This window comes from Carcharhinus amblyrhynchos, chromosome 13 (genome assembly GCF_965287045.1).
Source record: "Carcharhinus amblyrhynchos chromosome 13, sCarAmb.v2.hapA, whole genome shotgun sequence".
Lineage (NCBI taxonomy): Eukaryota > Metazoa > Chordata > Chondrichthyes > Carcharhiniformes > Carcharhinidae > Carcharhinus > Carcharhinus amblyrhynchos.
The window spans coordinates 16,912,344-16,931,262 of record NC_137336.1 but is presented as its reverse complement, the minus strand read 5'-3'; the positions used below and the strand labels follow the sequence as shown (position 1 = coordinate 16,931,262).

Sequence of the window (18,919 nt, the reverse complement as noted above, 5' to 3'; positions counted from 1 at the left end):
CCTGTAACCATGAAATGAGCATGTATCAATGGCACTTCAAATCGCAGCTGCAAATCTTTGGCTAAAGGCTGTGGAGCGTGCGGAACTGATTACAGAATTAAAACAATTAAATTAAATTTTAATAGAATTAAAAGGTACAGGAGACAAACTCATTTAGACGGCTGGATGTGATGTGACTCTATATTAATTTCTTTTCAAAATCTGAATGATTGATAAGTATGAAAGACAATAAGCTTAGCACATTCCAAACACCCTTTTTCCCTCTGGCTGCTTTGCTTTGTACAGCTCTTAGTTAAAAGGCATTCTTCATTTTGTTCTAAGGTGAGCACTATGTTTCGACCATTCTGGAATATGAGGTTGCACGAATTATATATTGTAAGTTGAAAAGTGTGTTTGTCAAACAAATTCTCTTGGAAACTATAAGAACCAGGAGTACATTTTTCAACGTGACACTTCCATTCACAGGTAATCTGATAATGGACATCAATATGCTTGATGCCATTGTTCGTCCAGTTGTGTTCACAAACGCAAAGGTGGGTCCTCTTTAAAAATAAATACACAGTCCTGGTCACGGTCACTGGGCTCAAATAAAGGAAACACCACAGTAACCAATGATTGGTGGAATTCCAGGTAATACCTACCTCAACAAACGAAATGGGGAATATTCCTACTTTATCTCCTAATTTTCCCTCTGCCCAGTTTTCATCGACTCTCCGGATCATTTTTAGAATATCATTCTGAAAGGCAAGTTTGAAATTGCTTTAAATTCGCCACAACCTATAAAGGTGAACAGTGACTTAGAGGCATTTCTGGGGAGGGTGCATCATGCAGCAGGTCCTTTTCCTGGATTTCAAACGTATTTGATAAGTCATTCATCCAACACTGAAGGCACAGATACAATAGTCCAGTGTGAAAGCTGAATTACAAAATGCATGTTGCATTTATAGAATTATAGAATCCCAACAGTACAGGATGAGGCCATTTGGCCCATCGAGTCTGTACCACCCACAATCCCACCCAGGCCATATTCCCGCAACCCCACATATTTACCCTGCTAACCCCCTGACACTAGGGTCAATTTACCATTGCCAATCAACCTAATTGCATATTTTTGGACTGTGGGAAGAAACTGGAGCACCCAGAGGAAACGCACACAGACACGGGGAGAAAGTACAAACTCCACACAGCCAATGACCCAAGGCCAGAATTGGAGCTGGGTTCCAGGCGCTATGAGGCAGCAGTTGCCAACCACTGTGCCACGCATTATTTTGATTGAAACTACATGGTGCGCACAAGATCATATACTTGAAGCATTAACCCAGAAAACATTACATTTTCATGGTCTCAAAATTGAGCCATTCTTATTAAAATTATTTAACTGGATGAGGAATAGCAGAGAAAATGGAAATTAAAATCAGACGGGGTATAAAATGGGCTGTTGTTTTGCTACAATCACTTTCGTGACAACCGTTAAAGATATAATTTAATCTCTGTTCTTCTAACTGAAGCTATTGTATGAACACTGCCCCTTTAATGTTCTTTACAAAGCCATGCATTCTTACAAAGTTCCCATTAAGAAGTCTCACAACACCAGGCTAAAGTCTAACAGGTTTATTTGGTATCACGAGCTCTTGGAGTGCTGCCCCTTCATCTGGTGAGTGTGACTCACCTGAAAGACTCAGCTGATGTAGGAACAGCACTCTGAAAGCACGTGACACCAAATAAACCTGTTGAACTTTAAGCTGGTGTTCTGAGACTTCTTATTGTGCCCATCCCAGTCCAATGCCGGAATCTCCACATCAAAGTCCCCTTTGACATTGCAATTCATGAATGCCGTTGAGCTTCAAGCTGTTCCCATGCAAGCTCGCAAACACATGCAGGATTAATCTCTCGACTTCTTACCTTGAGGAATGGTAGGAGATCTTTGTTGGCTTCCTTGTCTTTCTCTTTGAGATTAAAGTCATAAAGAGCTTTGCAGAGGGGAGGAGGCTGAGGTAAATGATTAATAACTTGAACGAAATTGAGAGGGAAAATTCCACAAACACCATTGATTTCCCCATAATACCAATTCTCATCCACTTGGCGACGCAGAATGATGACATCACCCTTTTTAAAGCTCAGGTCTCCTGGTTTCTGGCCTCCGTACGTGTACAACGCTCTCGCACACGGCACCTGCAATAACCACCAATTTCAGCAAATGGGATTTCAATGCTACCAAATGCCAAAAGCAACATTGCATTACTGGTAAAAACATTTTTCCTCCTCATTCTCTCAATGTATAGTTTTGATCTCCTTACTTAAGAAAGGATATAATCACATTGCAAACAGTTCAAAAATGGCTCTCTTTACTGATTCCTGGGATGAAGGGACTATCTTGAGGAAAGGTTAGGCAGGTTAAGCCTGTGTCCATGAGAGTTTAGAACAATGAGACGTAATCTTATTAAACTTATAGGGTGGGATTTTCCAGCTGTGGTCACCCCAAAACTGGAAAATCCTGCCAAAGGTCAACGGACCTTTTCATGGCTCGCCACCCACCCGCTACGATTCCCATGGCAGGCGGGATGGGAAAACTCCCCCCATAAGATCCTGGGGGCATTTGACAGGACCGATGCTGAACCGAGGTTTCCCCTTATGAGAGAGATTAGAATTAGGGGTCAGGATTTAAAAATAAGGGGGGAGATTTTACGGCTCCGCTCGAGCAAGACCAAAAATTCCTGCTTGATGTCAATGGACACTTCCCTAGTCCACCCCTCCGATTCCGTGGTGGACAAGGCAGTAAGATTCTGGTAAAGGTGTCTCCCAGTCAAAGTGGAGGTGAGGAGAATGCTTTTCTCTCCGAGGGACATAGGTTGTAGAAATCTCTTCCCCAGAGTGCAGTTTAAATAATTGAGTGTGTTTGAATTAGATTGACTCTCTTTTCTATCAAGAATCTAAAGGTTATAGGGGGTAGACACCAAAATAGAGTTGCGATCACATTCAGATCAGCCATGATCGAGGGGCTGAATGGCCTTCTCTGGCTTTTAATTCATATCCTTCCATGTTCATTTATAAAATTCAATAACAGGTCTGCTTTGGTCAGGGATTTCCCCAGACTCCAATTCCGAGAGTAAGCGGAATTTCAATTTACACATGGAACCTTCAACATTTAACAGAGTTACAGTGGCGGAGCGTGAATTCTCTGAGGGAAATCCTAAATTTTAACATCATCGCAGGCCACTAAGAGAAAAAGTGAGTGTTAACCTCTGACATGAGTCGTCACAAAGGCTTTCTCTCCTGTTGCACACTTAGTAATGCACAGGCTGAGTTGTGGCAGCTATTAATAGTTCAGCGCATACTCAAGTCCCTGCACTACCTTGTCACGCTGCAATATAATTAGTTCATCAACCTAACGATAATGCTGTTTCTGCACAATATGACTGAACATTGCAAGGTATGCCCTTTACTTGTTTGACAAGGGCTTCCACCTGCAGTGAATAAGCAGCTAACGCATAGAATTGCAGTGCAGAATAAACACAAGCAGAGGAGTTTGTTAGGGTTTGCTGTTTTGTTTGCCTAAAAATTGACACAAATGATTGAATGGATGAAAAGCATGTCCAATGCTATTCACATTGCTGTTATCTTTTGTCCCAATTTAAAAAACATTCTGCCTCTCATATAAAATTATAAGTTGAACAGTTGGAAGCTTTTTCCCAGGGCGGAAATGACAATTACAAGGGATTACAAGTTCAAGATAAGGGGGGAAAGATTCAAAAGTAGAGACGTGCGGGGGAAGTTTTTTTTACACAGAGGGTGGTGGGGATCTGGAATGCACTGCCAAGCAAGATGGTTGAGGCAGATATGTTAGCGACATTTAAGACTTATCTGGATAGGCAGATGAGGGAGAGGGGCGGTTGACTGAGATAGGACAATATGATCGGTGCAGGCTTGGTGGGCTGAAGGGCCTGTTCCTGTGCTGCGCTGTTTTTTGTTCTTTGATAGAAGCTGTCCCTTCCCAACACACTGGCAACTTCCCCAATCTAATTAAGCACCTACATCCTTGCTGATGACACCAAGATTGGGGGAACGGCAAATTGTGCAGAGGGTGTGGAGGGTCTACAGAAGGATCTAGATAGGCTGGGCGAATGGGCCAGGAAATGGCAAATGGAATTTAATGTTGGCAAGTGCAAGGTGGTCCACTTTGGTAGGAATAATGGTAGGAAGGATTATTACTTACGTGGCGAAAAACTGCAGCAGGCGACGGTGCAGAGGGACCTCGGGGTCCTTGTGCATGAGTCACAAAAACCCAGCTTGCAGGTGCAGCAGGTGGTCAGGAAGGCGAATGGGATGCTGGCCTTCATAGTGAAGGGGACTGAATATAAAAGTAGGGAGGTCTTGCTGCGGCTGTGTAGGGCATTGGTGAGGCCAGCCTCCCTGCGCAAATGGCAGCATTTTATTTCCTTACAGTCCTTAGTTGCAAATCCCTCCTGTAAGCTGTTTCTGCAGAAAGTTGTGCTGCAATTGAGAGCAACATGGCCACTTGTGGCTGTCCCGCAGGGAAGAGGTAACCTCAAATTCATTCAATGGCAAAGCTAAAGAGGGTGGTGGTGCGGGGGGGGAAGCGGTTTTCAGGAGGCCTCCACTGGGATCCATTTACAGAGTCACTTTGACCTGGTCGAGATGCCAAAACTGTCCTGCGTGTCCTGTCCTGCGAATTTGAGTGCAATCTTGAGAAAAGAAAACTTCTCTAAACTAGTGCAATTTTGGCCGTGATTTGTGCCCAGTTGGCTGTTTGCCCTCAACTTTACCCCACACTGTTACACCTTTATGTGAATAAACACATACTCAATCATCGATTTCAACTCTGCCCTTCAGTTACAGTGACATCCCCACTCAGGTCACTGTTTACAGAGCAGTCAGGCCTTAATCAAATCTTCAAAGTCAGGCTTACTTTTCTAGAATTGTTCATGAAATGTGGACATTGCTGGCAATACCACATTTATTATCTATCCTATATTGCCTCTGAGAAGCTGATGGTAAACTACCTTTTGGGACCACCGCAGTCTTTGTAGTCTAGGTACACCTTGTTGTTAGACAGGGTGTTCTAGGATTTTGACCCAGCAACACTGAAGGAACGCTGACATAGTTCCAAGTCAGGATGGTGAGTGGTTTGGAGGGGAGCTTGCTGGTGATGGTGCTTCTATGCATCTGCTGAAAGGCTGCATACCTAAAGGACCCTGGCACTAGGTGTCCTCCCCACCTTCTCACAAGTGCAGGCTGAAATGGAGGATGTGAGAAGAAAGCAGGAGGCACCTCACCTGGCAGTGCATTCTAGGCCCCTACCATCCTCTGGGTAAAAAACATCCCCCGCACATCTTTACTGTAACTTGCCCCCCCCACCCCACTTACAGTGAACTTGTGCCGCCTTGCAATTTTCATTTCTGCCTTGGGACAAAGCTTCCAACTGTTCACCTTTGCGCTTCATAATTTTATAAACTTCTATCAGGTTGCCCCTCACATCTTTCCAGAGAGAACAATCTCAGTTTGTTCAATCTCTTCTCGTAGCCATTACTCTCCATACCAGGCAACATCCTGGTAAACCTTTTCTGCATTCCCTCCAAAGCCTCCACGTCTTTCTGGCAGTGTGGTGACCAGAACTGGACACAGTATTCCAAATGTGGCCTCACCAATGATTTATATAACTGTGTCACAATTTGCAAACTTTTGTACTCAATGTTTCAGCCGATGATGGCAAGCATGCCATGTGCTTTCTTCACCAGTTTTTTCACCCGTGCTACCAGTACTCCGAAATCTTCCTGTGTGTCTTTTTCTGATGGCTCTGCCCTTTATTTCATAGCTCCCACCTGAATTGGATCTACCAAAATGCATCACTTCACATTTGTCCTGATATAATTGCATCTGCCATTTCTCCGCCCAGTTTTCCAGCCTATCTAAATCCTGCTGTATTCTCCGACAATATTCATCACTATCCACAACTCCAGCAACCTTAGTATCATCCGCAAACTTGCTAATCAGACCAGCCACGTTTTCTTTCAAATCATTTATTTATAGAACAAATAACAGAGGTCCCAGCACTGATCCCTGTGGAACACCACTAGCTATAGACCTCTGTTCAGAAAAATACCCTTCCACCGCTATGCTCTGCCTTCTATGGCCAAGCCAGTTCTGAATCCACCTAGCTAGCTCACCTCTGATCCCATGTGATTTAGCCTTTTGCACCAGCTTGCCATGAGGGACCTTGTCAAATGCTTTACTAAAGACCATGTAGGTATCGTCCACAGCCCTTCCCTCGTCAATCATTTTTGTAACTGCCTCAAAAAATTCAGTCAAATTTGTGAGACATGACCTCCCTCATACAAAACCATGCTATCTGTTGTTAATAATTCAGTTCCAAATGTGTATAGATTCCGTCCTTAAGAATCTTCTCCAACAATTTCACTATCACTGACATCAAGCTCACTGACTTATAGTTACCCGGGTTATCCTTGTACACTTCTTAAATAATGGGACAACATTGGCCATCCTCCAGTTCTCTGGAACCTAACCTCTGGCCAACAAGGAAACAAAGATTTCTGTTAGAGGCCCAACAATTTCCTCTCTTGTCTCCCTGGGATAGATGCCATCAGGCCCTGGGGATCTGTCTACCTTAATGCTTTTTAATATACTTAACACTTCCTCCCTCATAATGATGACTTGCTCTAGAGGGTTTACATCCCCCTCTGAAGAACCATCAATCAATGTGTCCCTCTCCTTTGTGAATACTGATGTAAAGTATTCATTAAGGATTTCACCCACTTCTTTTGATTTGACAAATAATTTCCCTTCTTTGTACTTTAATGGACCAACTTTTTCTCTAGCTACCTTCTTGTTCCTGATATATGTATAAATCCTGCCCAATGTGCACATTTTATTCTGCTGAATAAACGAGTTCCCAAAATTAGACCATAATTAACCTTTGCTAAACAAACACGAGCACTATTATATAGAGAATTGCACAGAGTAACTCCCTCTGTCAAATAAGCCTATAACAATTCTACAATGAGTAGTTGCTATCATCTCACCAGCAACCTCAATCAATTATACAGTGTGTATCCGTTAACTGACTAAACGTACAGCAGCTCTCTATAGTTGTACAAAGAGTCAAGCTTACACTACTAAATTTATAGGTAAAGCACTCAATTTTACCATGAATGATTTCCATTGATACAAAACTTCATTGAAACTCCAAACATGCAAACACTATCTCTTACTCTGCTGAATAAATATAAGTTCCAAACAGGGACTTTAGAAGTTGCACTCCCATATTGATTCAGATTTGCAATGTCTTGTCACTATTTTTGCTGCATTAATTACTCAATGTTTATGGCCGAAATCTTATCGTCGTTCACACTGGCGGGATTTTCCCATCCTGCCGCGGTGAAGGAGAATTGGCTGGCCGTCAAATTGTCCGACTTCACTGCAGCGGGAGTGTGGGCTGAACGGCAGGTAAGATTGGGCCTTATAAATTGGTGCTGAAGGAAGGAGCTAAAGGATAATGAGCCAGATTTTCCCAGCCATGTGTAGATGGCTTCAATGGTGGCAAGGGGGAAGATGAGGAAAAATGCGATTGATTGATGTTGAGGCATTCCTCAGCACATTTCTAACTCCCTGCACTTTTCCTGACGTGTGATCACAGTAATCATGGCTACCCACTTGGCAGCAGTTGGTAGCCAATGGCGATGGCTATGAGGCAAATAAGTCCTTGGTGAATTGGATCGTTTTTTTTCCCAATGGTGCATGCGCCGCACCCTCGAGTGTGTGAAGTGCTAGAAATTCATAATAGGTGGCTTCATAACAGATGGCCTGAGTCAAAGGCCACATGAGACTTTTAATTAAAGTCGCCAGCGTTAAATCACAGTTCTCGGGCCACCCCAAGGAGGCATTCTATCGTACAGGCTACCAATGTAACTCTTGTGGCAACGGCAGCTGCTGAACACTTACTCAAGCTGCCTCGCTGGCCCTGGTGACACTCCTGCTGTTTCTCCTTCAGGACCAGCTATGCTGTAAAGGCTGGCCCTACTCAGAAACAATGTTTAATGGATCTCCTGCACTGGAACCCTGCTGCTGTTCCTAATTGGATAGAGCTCCCAGAAGTGACTTCTTAATTGGCTGCCTCTGAGAAGGTCGTGTTCAACGTGCCATCACAACTCCCCTCCAGACCCTTGACCCGGAATTAATGCTGACATTTGGATTCCAATCCTCCTGGGAAAATTCAGTCCAGCGTGTGGACGAAAAGCTAATCACAATACGGCTGAGATAAATACGTTTTCATCCTGTTCTGTACCACAAATGCCAAACAAAAGCAACCCTGCATATCAGAGTTGTATTGTACATATACTGATGAGTTGCTACTGGGTAAACACAATCCATGGAAGACAATGCAATCAAAGATCAGGTCATGTTATGAAAATTGAGCCTGTACACAGCTCTGATAAGTTACATGTTCAGACTAGTAGCTGTGACCTATGTTCCAACAGCTGTCACTGGGTGAACTCTCAAGGACGGCTGTCTCTGCCTCTCTGACATTCTCCAGTCACAATTGCTTCAGTGCCCATTATCTTGATGGAAAATTGAATAAGTAAAAATTCTATTTTGCAGCTTAAATGCTTTGCCAATTATTGACCAGTTGGTTTGCTTACAGAACAGAATAAATGTCACGCACTTTACTGTTGCCATACAGTCCCCCCACAATACTGCAAACCTTCAGAAATCAAACTCACAACACTGAGACCAAATCAATCCTTCATCACACAGCCTGTCTTCAAACTGAAATCACAGCCCTTATCAACACACTGCTTTTACATTGAAAACGGGGCCCTTCTTAGTGTATGTTGCTACACTACTATAGCTGGATCAGATTGTATACAATGAATGGAAGTGATACTCCAACACAATCTTTTAGGAGAACGTTCCCTATTGCAACTACTCTGAGAAACTTTGCTCGAGTCTTATTCAGTCACCTCTCTTCAAAACAGTCAACAAGAACAACTTGTTGCCTTTAACGTAATAATACCAACTTCCAAGGTGCTCCACAGGAGTATTATAAACCAAGATTTGACACCAATAGTGGAGCAAATAAAACAGATACAGATCTAATCTGTTCAAACTTTCTTAACAAGGTAATTCTCCTATTCTAGATATCAGTCAAGTGAAGCTTCTCTGAACTACTTCTAAAGCAATTACATACTTTTTTTAAATAAGGAGACTAAAGAAGCACACAGTGTTCCAGATTAATCTCAGCAACATCCTGTACAACTGCAGCAAAACATCCTTATTTTTATATTCCATTCACTTAGCAATAAACAACATTCCATTTGCTTTCCTAGTCACTTGCTGTACCTACATGCTATATTTTTGTGAGTCATGTACCAGGTGAATCATAGTTCAGATGTCCATTTGCTACCTGATTAAAATTGCCATTCTTCAATCAGAAGCTTAACTATTGAGCTTCGGCAGGTTAATAAGCTCTGAGGGACAACACAGCAGTTAATCAAATCGCCACACATGTGGAATTTGCAGCCCAAGTCACTGGATGTGATGTGGAACAGGAATCATGTATAATATTCATTCTCTCTAATCTCCGGATGTTCAATGCCAATGCCCCCCTTCCACCATTTTGGTTCTGATCAGTTACTCAACACGATCCAGTGGTTGTGACTTTTACACCTCAGTTCTATACCGAATTATTATAAATCCATTAACCTATTTTAGCTCTTGTGCAAAGGGATGGATTCTGAGGAGTTAAAGTCTCAGTCAATGTCTGAACTCCATTTTTACTCCAGTACAATCAGCATTAATTGCTTTCAACAGAAGCTTATTCCACAATGCTACACAAAACCAAACATCTCTTTTGAAGCATATCTTCTGATCTCCAGTGCCAATCAGTCATACCAGCTTGAATCCTAACAACACTTTGTTAAATAGTGTTGCTATTATGATTGGTCTGTTAGCACACCTGTCTGACTCCAAAGGAAGTCTTTAAAGTTTTACTTTTCCGTGGTAACTTGTCTGATGAAAGCGCTGTTATCAGCAGAAGCTGTGCAGGTGTTGCTGGAATAACTTGCACTGTCCGCTGGCTTTGAAAACGTCATTGAAAAATATTTTCAAAGGATCAGCAGAGGAATCTAGAGCAGGTAATTGTTTGACCAAATAAAGGGAAGCGTACAAAACACCTCAGAGATTAGATAGGGGTAGCCTTTCCAAAAGTTGTTGACAAGGCTTCTGACAATCTTTAGCTTGATTAGTCTTTTAAAGAAACATTGCAACATATGTATCGCTCACAGTGACAAAAGTAATGTGTCTGGCCATGCTTGGAATACTGTGTACAGTTCTGGTCACCCTATTAGAGAAAGGATATTATTAAACTAGAAAGAGGGCAGAAAAGATTTACTAGGATGTGATTGGGACTTGGTGGTTTGAGTCATAAGGAGAGGCTGGATAGACTGGGACTTCTTTCTCTGGAGCGTAGGAGGCTGAGAGATGATCTTATCAAGGTCTATAAAATAATGAAGAGCATAGATAAGGTAGATAGTCAACATCTTTTCCTGAAGGTAGGGGAGTCTAAAACCAGAGGGCATAGGTTTAAAGTGAGAGGGGAGTGATACAAAAGGTTCAAAGGGGCAATTTTTTCACACAGGGGATGGTGAGTGTCTGAAATGAGCTGCCAGAGGTAGTAGTAGAAGCGAGTACGATTTTGCCTTTAAAAAGCATTTAGACAGTTATATGGGCAAAGTGGATATAGAGGGATATGGGCCAAATGCAGGCAATTGGGAATAACTTACTGGTAAAAACTGGGCACCATGGACAAGTTGGGCTTAAGGGCCAGCTTCCATGCTGTCAACCTCTATGACTCAATGGGCCCGATTTTACCATCAAGTTGCGCCCATTTCCAGGCACGAAAACTTGGTAAAGTTGGGCATGAACCAGGTAGTACGATCAGTGCCCGACTCCGCGGTTCCCTTTACCAAGGCCCAAAAACGGCTGTGATTGGGACTGCGCCCAAAACAGCATGCATTTAAATTGACTTAATGTGCTGCATGCCCAACTTTACCACCACATTCGCCCATTCAGAACTGGCACGAAACAGACATGCTCCGATTCAGGCGCTCCAGTTAGTGAGGAGGGAGGTGCCTCGCGTCCGATGGCTCTCTGCTTGAGATCGATGTGGGGTGGGGGAAGGTGGGTCCACTGCCACTCTGCCTGTGATCAGTGGAGGGAAAGGAGGGTCTGCTCCCACTCTGCCTGAGATCAGTGGAGAGGAGGAGAGGGGAAAGGGACCTGCGACTGTTCTGGGTGATAAGATGGTGGAGGATAAGGGAGTCAGTAATGTTGTGGGGGTGGGGAAATGTCTGTGAGGGCCAGAGGGAGGAATTACCCAACCCAAGAAGGATGTGGCAGTGGTGCAGCATTCTATCTTTTTTTTGGGCATGCACAGTTGGAGGCTCTGATCGGAGCTGCGGGGTTTTGGGTGCATTAAACACCCCCCTCCCACAGGGTTGTGCAGCGCGATTTGGAATCGCTGATATTTTTGCCCAGAGAATGTGTATTGGGGCACCTCAGAATGGGGCTAAAAGTCAGATCTGAAACACTCCCCGGTTTCAAATCTGCCCAGCACTTAGAATCAAAATGGTAAAATAGGGCTCTGTGTGTCTATATTGTTGAAATATATCTATGTGGGACACAACTGGCTGATCGCCTGTGGCATTGGTAATAGTAATCTGTAGTCTGGAACACAGTTATTATAAACAAAAAGATGGTGTTATGTTTCATCAGTTCTGTCTCTTTAATGCTGGAGTTTGTAAATACCTTAGCTCTGCCTCCTCTGACATTTAGCCCAGTCCAACGCTGGCATCTCCACATCGTTCTCTGACATTTTGCAGAGAGGCAGCACGATGGCACAATGGTTAGCACTGCTGCCTCACAGTGCCAGGGACCTGGGTTCGATTCCCGGCTTGGGTCACTGTCTGTGTGGAGTTTGCACGTTCTTCACACATCTGTGTGGATTTCTTCCGAGTGCTTCGGTTCCTTCCCACGGTCCAAAGATGTGCGGGTTAGGTGGATTGGCTGTGCTAAATTGTCCCTTAGTGTTGGGGATGCTAGCTAGGATAAATGCATGGGGTTATGGGGATAGGGTCTGGATGGGATTGTGGCCAGTGCAGACTCGATGGGCTGAATGGCCTCCTTCTGCACTGTAGGGTTCTAAATTTTCCTTTAGTGCCCCAAGATGTGTAGGTTAGAGGGATTAGTGGCATTACGGGAATAGTGTGGGATGCTCTCAGACAGTCAGTGCAGCCTCGATGGGCCAAATGGCCTCCTTCTATATGTAGAGATTCTATGATTCTATATCCTCTCTTAATATCTCTATTCACAAAAAGTCTTTACTTAACATGTCCATCTCTACTTTGACATCTCATATAATGAAGGAACGAGGATATAATTCCAAATCAGGATGGTGTGTAACTTGGAGATGAACTTTTAGGATCAAGGGTGACACAGTGGCACAATGGTTAACACTGCTACTTCACAGCGCCAAGGACCCAGGTTCGATTCCCGGCTCAGTCACTATTTGTGCAGAGTATGCATGTTCTCCCTGTGTCTGCGTGGGTTTCCTCCAGGTGCTCTGGTTTCCTCCCGCTGTCCGAAAGACTTGCTGGTTAGGTGAATTGGCCATGTTAAATTCTCCCTCAGTGTAAAAAGGCACTGGAGTGTGGCGACCACGGGATTTTCACAGTAACTTCATTGCACAGTTAATGTAAGCCCACTTGTGATGAATAAATAAACTTTTTTTAAAACTTCAGATGCATTCCCATGTGCCCGCTGGCCCTCATCTCCCCAGCGGCATTGTGGGTTCAGAAAGTGCTGTTCAAAGAGCCTTAGCACATGGTTGCAATGCAGCCTGTAAATGGTACTGACCACAGCCATGGTGAGCTGATGGTGAAGGGAGGGAATGTTTATGATGATGGAGTACTGTGTTTTTGAACGTTTCACATTTCCTGAGTATTGGAGTTGCACTCATCCAGGAAAACAGAAAGCATTTCCATGTACTTCTGATTTATATCTTGCAGCCGGTAGAGAGGCTTTGGGAAGTCAAGCGGGAAGTCACTGCATGGCCTCACTCCTCTCTGTTGCTGTAATCTCCTTCAGCCCCACAACCCTCCAACATAACTACACTCATCTAATTCTGGGATCATTTCTGTCCTCAATTTTAATTGTGCCACCATTGGTGGCTGGGGCTTCAGGTGTCTAGATAACCAAGCTCTCTATTTGTCTCTATAACTTACTTTTAACTGTTTTCCTTCAAAACTATTTCTTTGCTTTATTCAACCTCTAAGAATTTAGTCACCGAACCAAAAATCTCGTTATGTGACTTGGTGCCTTACATTGTTCTGTAAGGTTCCTCTGAACCTCCTTAGAGTGTGTCATTACATTACAGATGCTATTGTTGTTACGATGGTGGGACTTCAAGTTGAGTCTGTGATGGAACACCCACTTGACCCTTCAAACTAAAGATGGTTTCAAACACTTCAATGTCATTGTTTACATTCAGGTGCTGGGTTCACCATAACTGAGGATGGAGACATTTGTGGAGCATCTCCTTCCTGTTTAATTGTCTTACTATTCACAGCTGAATATGGTATATCTGCATAGTTTTGACTTGACCCAGTGGTTGGTGGATTGCTTAACTCTATCTATAATGTGCTGCTTTAGTATGCATGTGGTTCACCAGTTTGAAACTCCATTTTCAGATAAACCTGATGTTGCTCCTAGCATGCTCTTCTCCACTTCCCACTGAGCCAGGTGTTATAAACAGTCTCAATGTGATGGTAGAGTGGGGGATAGGCTGGGTCACAGATTGTGGTTGAATGCAATTTTGTCGCTGCGGGTGGCCCACAACATCTGGTGGGTGCCCAGTTTTAAGCTGCTAGATCTTCTCTTTTGCACAGTGGCAGTGGCATACAATAGATTGTAGGGGAAGAAGATAGGACTTTGTCTCCAAAAGGACTGTGTGGTGGTCGCTCCTAACAAGAGTCTGTGTGGTGTTTGCTAGTTCTCCCTGTGTCTGTATGGGTTTCCTCCAGCTGCTCCGGTTTCCTCTCACAGTCCAAAGCTGTGTGGGTTAGGTTGATTGGCCTTGCTAAATTGAACCTAGTGTCAGGGGATTAGCGGGGTGAATACGTGGGGTTGCAGGAGGAGGGCCTGTATGGGATTGTGATCAGTGCGACTTGATGAGCCAAATGCCTTCCTCTGCACTGTAGGGATTTAATACAATTCTATAAAGAATGTCATGGGCAGACACAGCTAGAGTCATTGAATCATTAAACCTTATAGTGCAGAAGGAGGCCATTTGGCCAATTAAGACTGCACCAACCACAATCCCACCCAAGCCCTTTCCCCGTAACCCCGCACATTTACCCTGCTAATCTCCCCAACACTAAAGGGCAATTTTAGCATGGCCTATCAACCTAAACTGCACATCTTTGGACTGTGGAAGGAAACCAGAGCACCCGAAGGAAACCCATACAGACAGAGGGAGAATGTACAATCTCCACACAGACAGAATTTAATTCCAAAGCTGGATTTGAACCTAGGTCCCTGTGAGGCTGCAGTGCTAACCATTGTGCCACCATGCCATGACAGAAGGACCAATGAGGACAAAGTTAACTGTTTCTTTGCTCTCATCACCAAGTTGGCAGGTCCAGTCATTTAGGACTCGACCAAACTTTTATCAAACCACTCTTGATGATGGGTATTGAAGCCCCCAACCAGAGAATATTCTGTGCACCTGATACAATCTCTGCGTTTTGGAGTTTAATAGGGGGGATTACCAATGAGAAGTAACTCCCTCGCTTATAAGCGGATGAGATGTGATAATGATCAAGAGCTTTCTAGTTGATGAGATCTGTAGTCAATGTGGTGAAATCCAAGGGACCACTGTAACACTTCCACTAATGGAGAACGCTGGAATATTGGCTGATAGGTATGAACCTCTGAGTTAGCCTTAAGTAGTTTGTGAGGCAGATCTCCAATTTTGACACAAGTTCCCAGATGTTACTGAGAAGAACTTTTGATTGGGCCAGACCCAATTCCTAGAGTGAAGTTGAGTGGCCCTTCTTGGTTTTATTCTTGTTGCATTTTCTTGTCATGGTTTGATACAACTGAGTGATTTTCTAGGTTACATAGAACATAGAACATAGAACACTACAGCACAAACAGGCCCTTCGGCCCACGAGTTGCGCCGATCACATCAACACCTACCAACCTATAGACCTATCTATAACCCCCAATCCCATTAAACCCCATATACTCATCCAGAAGTCTTTTAAAAGACCCCAGCGAGTTCGCCTCCACCACCACTGACAGCAGCTGATTCCATTCACTCACCACCCTCTGAGTGAAAAACTTACCCCTAACATCACTTCTGTACTTGCCTCCCCGCACCTTAAATCTGTGTCCTCTCGTAGCGACCATTTCAACCCGGGGAAATAGCCTCTGAGAATCCACCCTATCTATTCCTCTCAACATTTTATAAACTTCTATCAGGTCGCCTCTCAACCTTTGTCTCTTCAGGGAGAAGAGTCCCAGCTCCCTCAACCTAACTTCATAAGGCATGCCTCCCAGTCCAGGCAACATCCTTGTAAATCTCCTCTGTACCCTTTCAATAGCTTCTACGTCTTTCCTATGGTGAGGTGACCAGAACTGCACACAGTACTCCAAATGAGGCCTGACAAGGGTCTTATAAAGTTGCAGCATTACCTCCCGATTCCTAAACTCAATCCCTCGATTAATGAAGGCCAGTACACCATATGCCTTCTTGACCACATCCTCCACCTGTGAGGCCAATTTAAGAGTCCTGTGGACCCGGACCCCAAGATCCTTCTGCTCTTCAATACTACTAAGACTCCTGCCCTTGATAGTGTACTCGTTCATCCCGTTGGTTCTGCCAAAATGGACGACTACACATTTATCCGCGTTGAAGTCCATCTGCCACTTCTCCGCCCAGTCCTGCATCCTATTTATGTCCTGCTGCAACTTTTGACATCCTTCCAGACCATCCACAACACCACCGACCTTCGTGTCATCAGCGAACTTACTTACCCATCCCTCCACTTCCTCATCCAGGTCATTTATGAAAATGACAAACAGCAAGGGTCCTAGAACAGATCCCTGGGGCACTCCACTGATGACTGACCTCCATGCTGAAAAAGACCCATCCACAACCACTCTCTGCCTTCTGCAGGCAAATCAGTTCTGGATCCACAAGGCCAAAGGCCCTTGGATCCCATGCCCTCTCACCTTCTCAAGAAGTCTTGCATGGGGGACCTTATCAAACGCCTTGCTGACGTCCATGTACATCACGTCGACTGCACTTCCTTCGTCAATGTGTTCAGTCACATTATCGAAGAACTCAACTAGGCTCATAAGGCATGACCTGCCCTTGACAAATCCATGCTGACTATTTCTGATCATGTCAAACCTCTCCAAATGCTCGTAAATCTTGTCCCTCAGAAGCCTCTCCATCAGCTTACCAACCACTAATATTTCAGACAGCAACACTGCACTGGTTCCAGTCCAATCTGGGAAAAGGTAACTTTGTTCCCCAAAGGACCAGAGTTTGTTTTATGACAATCTTCAGCTTTGTGCTCATCATCAGTGAACTTTTTATTTTAGATTTATTTAATGAACTGCTTTCAGTTTTAAAAACTGCCAGGATGCAATTTAAACTCATGTCTCAGATATATTAGGTCAAGCTTTTAGATTACCAATCTAAAGGGAAGGCGAGGGCCTAGTGGTATTATCACTAGACTATTAATCCAGAAATTCAGTGAATGTTCTGAGGATCCGGGTTTGAATCCCGCCATGGCTGGCGGTGGAATCGGAACTCAATAAAAAACATTTGGAATTAAGAATCTACTGATGACCGTGAAACCACTGTCGAATGTCAGAAAAACCCATCTGATACACTAATGTCCTTTAGGGAAGGAAATCTGCCACCCTTACCTGGTCTGGCCTTCATTTGATTCCAGAGCCACAGCAATGTGGTTGACTCTCAACTGTCCTCGGGCAACTACAGTAAGTGCTGGCTGGCCAGCTACACCTATGTCTTACAAATGAATTAAAAAAAAGCAACACAACCACTATACTACTGTACCTGATATTCCTACATTACCAGATAGAGTAGCATAGTGGTTATGTTGCTGGATTGGTAATCACACAGTATTTAATATGTGTAAATATGGAATGTTCCACATTGACTGCACTTAGCAGGACTGACTGTGAGCGCTATTGTTATATATTTAAGTGGTTGCATGATTGCTTTCAGAACTGGTCACATGGTTTGACAGTGATGTAATTGGGGTGTTTCAAAGGCTCCTGCTTTACTTTCCATTTCTATAGCAGCTCCTGCAACAAATCTGTTCTTGTTATTTTTAATCTATGTGTGAAAACCACAGCTAGAATTCCCCAGCCATTCACACCACTCGTTGATGCCACTGAGAATGGAAAATTTGGCACTCAGCCAAATCTCCGTTCACTAAAAGGGGACTGGATAATCCAACTTGGGGGGATGAGGGGGTGCCAAAGAATCTGGCCCCATGTCTTTTTGCATAAAACCCACAACCACTAACACAGGGCTGGATTCTTCGATTTTTCCCGCAGCTGGGATTCTCTGGTTCCACTGCAGTGAACGGAGATTTGGTTGCACATCAAATTCTCCATTCTTGCTGGCAGTGGCAAAAGGATGTACGAGGCTGTAGAATTGTGGCTTATATAACAGATCCTTCTTAATACTGAATATATACATAGCACAAATGAATGACTTGATGTTCACTATGTGAATAACTGACTATCCTGGTATGGATTGTAACATGAAAACACGGTGATAACTGTGTACAACACAAGACCGAGTATCATAATTGACTGCTGGAATATTGACTGTGAATTTAAGATAGGCAGATGACCTTAATGCTGATTATGTCTAAACAGTGCTGACTATTAAACTGCTGACTGTGGATGTAACAGAGCTAAATGTGTTTGTGACAGAGCTAACTGTCTAAATATTGATTGTGGAAACCATGCAATCGACTCTTGTGAATCGATCCTCAGGATGTGGGCATCATTGGCCAAAGGCCAGCTTTTGTTACCTCTCACTGGGTACTCTGAAAAGATGGCAGTACCGTTTTTTTATACATCCATGCGGTTTACTTTAGAGGGGAGTTAATGAAGTAACTCATTAGGAACTGGTATCCCTTCAACAGCTTCCCTTTATTTACAAACCAATCTCCGCTCCTAAGAGTGTTTCAGGCACAAAGTCAGAATCTGGAGTGCCAGTGGACCTGACATTCCTCACTATATATGCAGGTCAGACTCCCTGATTGGGCAGGCAGTCATTACCTCAATCAGGGAGCTCATACTCAATGGGAACCATCTCATGAGCCTCGTTGAGGCCATTAAAATTAAGAATCAGCCATATTGATGTGGAACTGAAAAGGTGATAATTGTTTAAATTTTAAATTTAAGATTATTCATTAGTGTATCAAGTCGGCTTACATTAACACTGCAATGAAGTTATTGTGAAAATCCCCTAGTCAACACACTCAGGCACCTGTTCAGGTACACTGAGGGAGAATTTAGCATGGCCAATGCACATCTTTCAGATTGTGGGAGGAAACTGGAGCACCTGGGAGAATGCGCATACTCCACAGGTAGTGACCCAAGCCGGGAATCAAACCCGGGTCCTTAGCACTATGAGGCAGTAGTGCTAACCACTGTGCCACACTCCACTATTATGTACAATACAGGACAAGCCATTAAAATGGTTAGGTTAATGCTTTGACTCTCAAACATACCTGTTAAGTATAATTTTGACCCAGGAACAATGGGATGA

At 43.8% G+C, this 18,919-nt stretch overlaps 1 protein-coding gene across 3 annotated transcripts in view; it reads right to left on the bottom strand.

The window, feature by feature from the left end:
- Nucleotides 1–18,919, bottom strand: part of LOC145351467 (E3 ubiquitin-protein ligase SH3RF1-like) — a 68,943-nt gene that overhangs the window by 26,602 nt on the left and 23,422 nt on the right. For 2 of the 3 annotated variants that reach the window (XM_080201057.1, XM_080201058.1), the window contains exons 3-4: nt 1,903–2,172; nt 642–737 (exon numbers count right to left, since the gene is read on the bottom strand). In XM_080201057.1, the coding sequence (XP_080057183.1) occupies nt 642–737; nt 1,903–2,172 (366 nt within the window). The remainder of the gene's footprint in view (nt 1–641; nt 738–1,902; nt 2,173–18,919) is intronic. The other variant, XM_080201059.1, reaches the window with a different exon arrangement.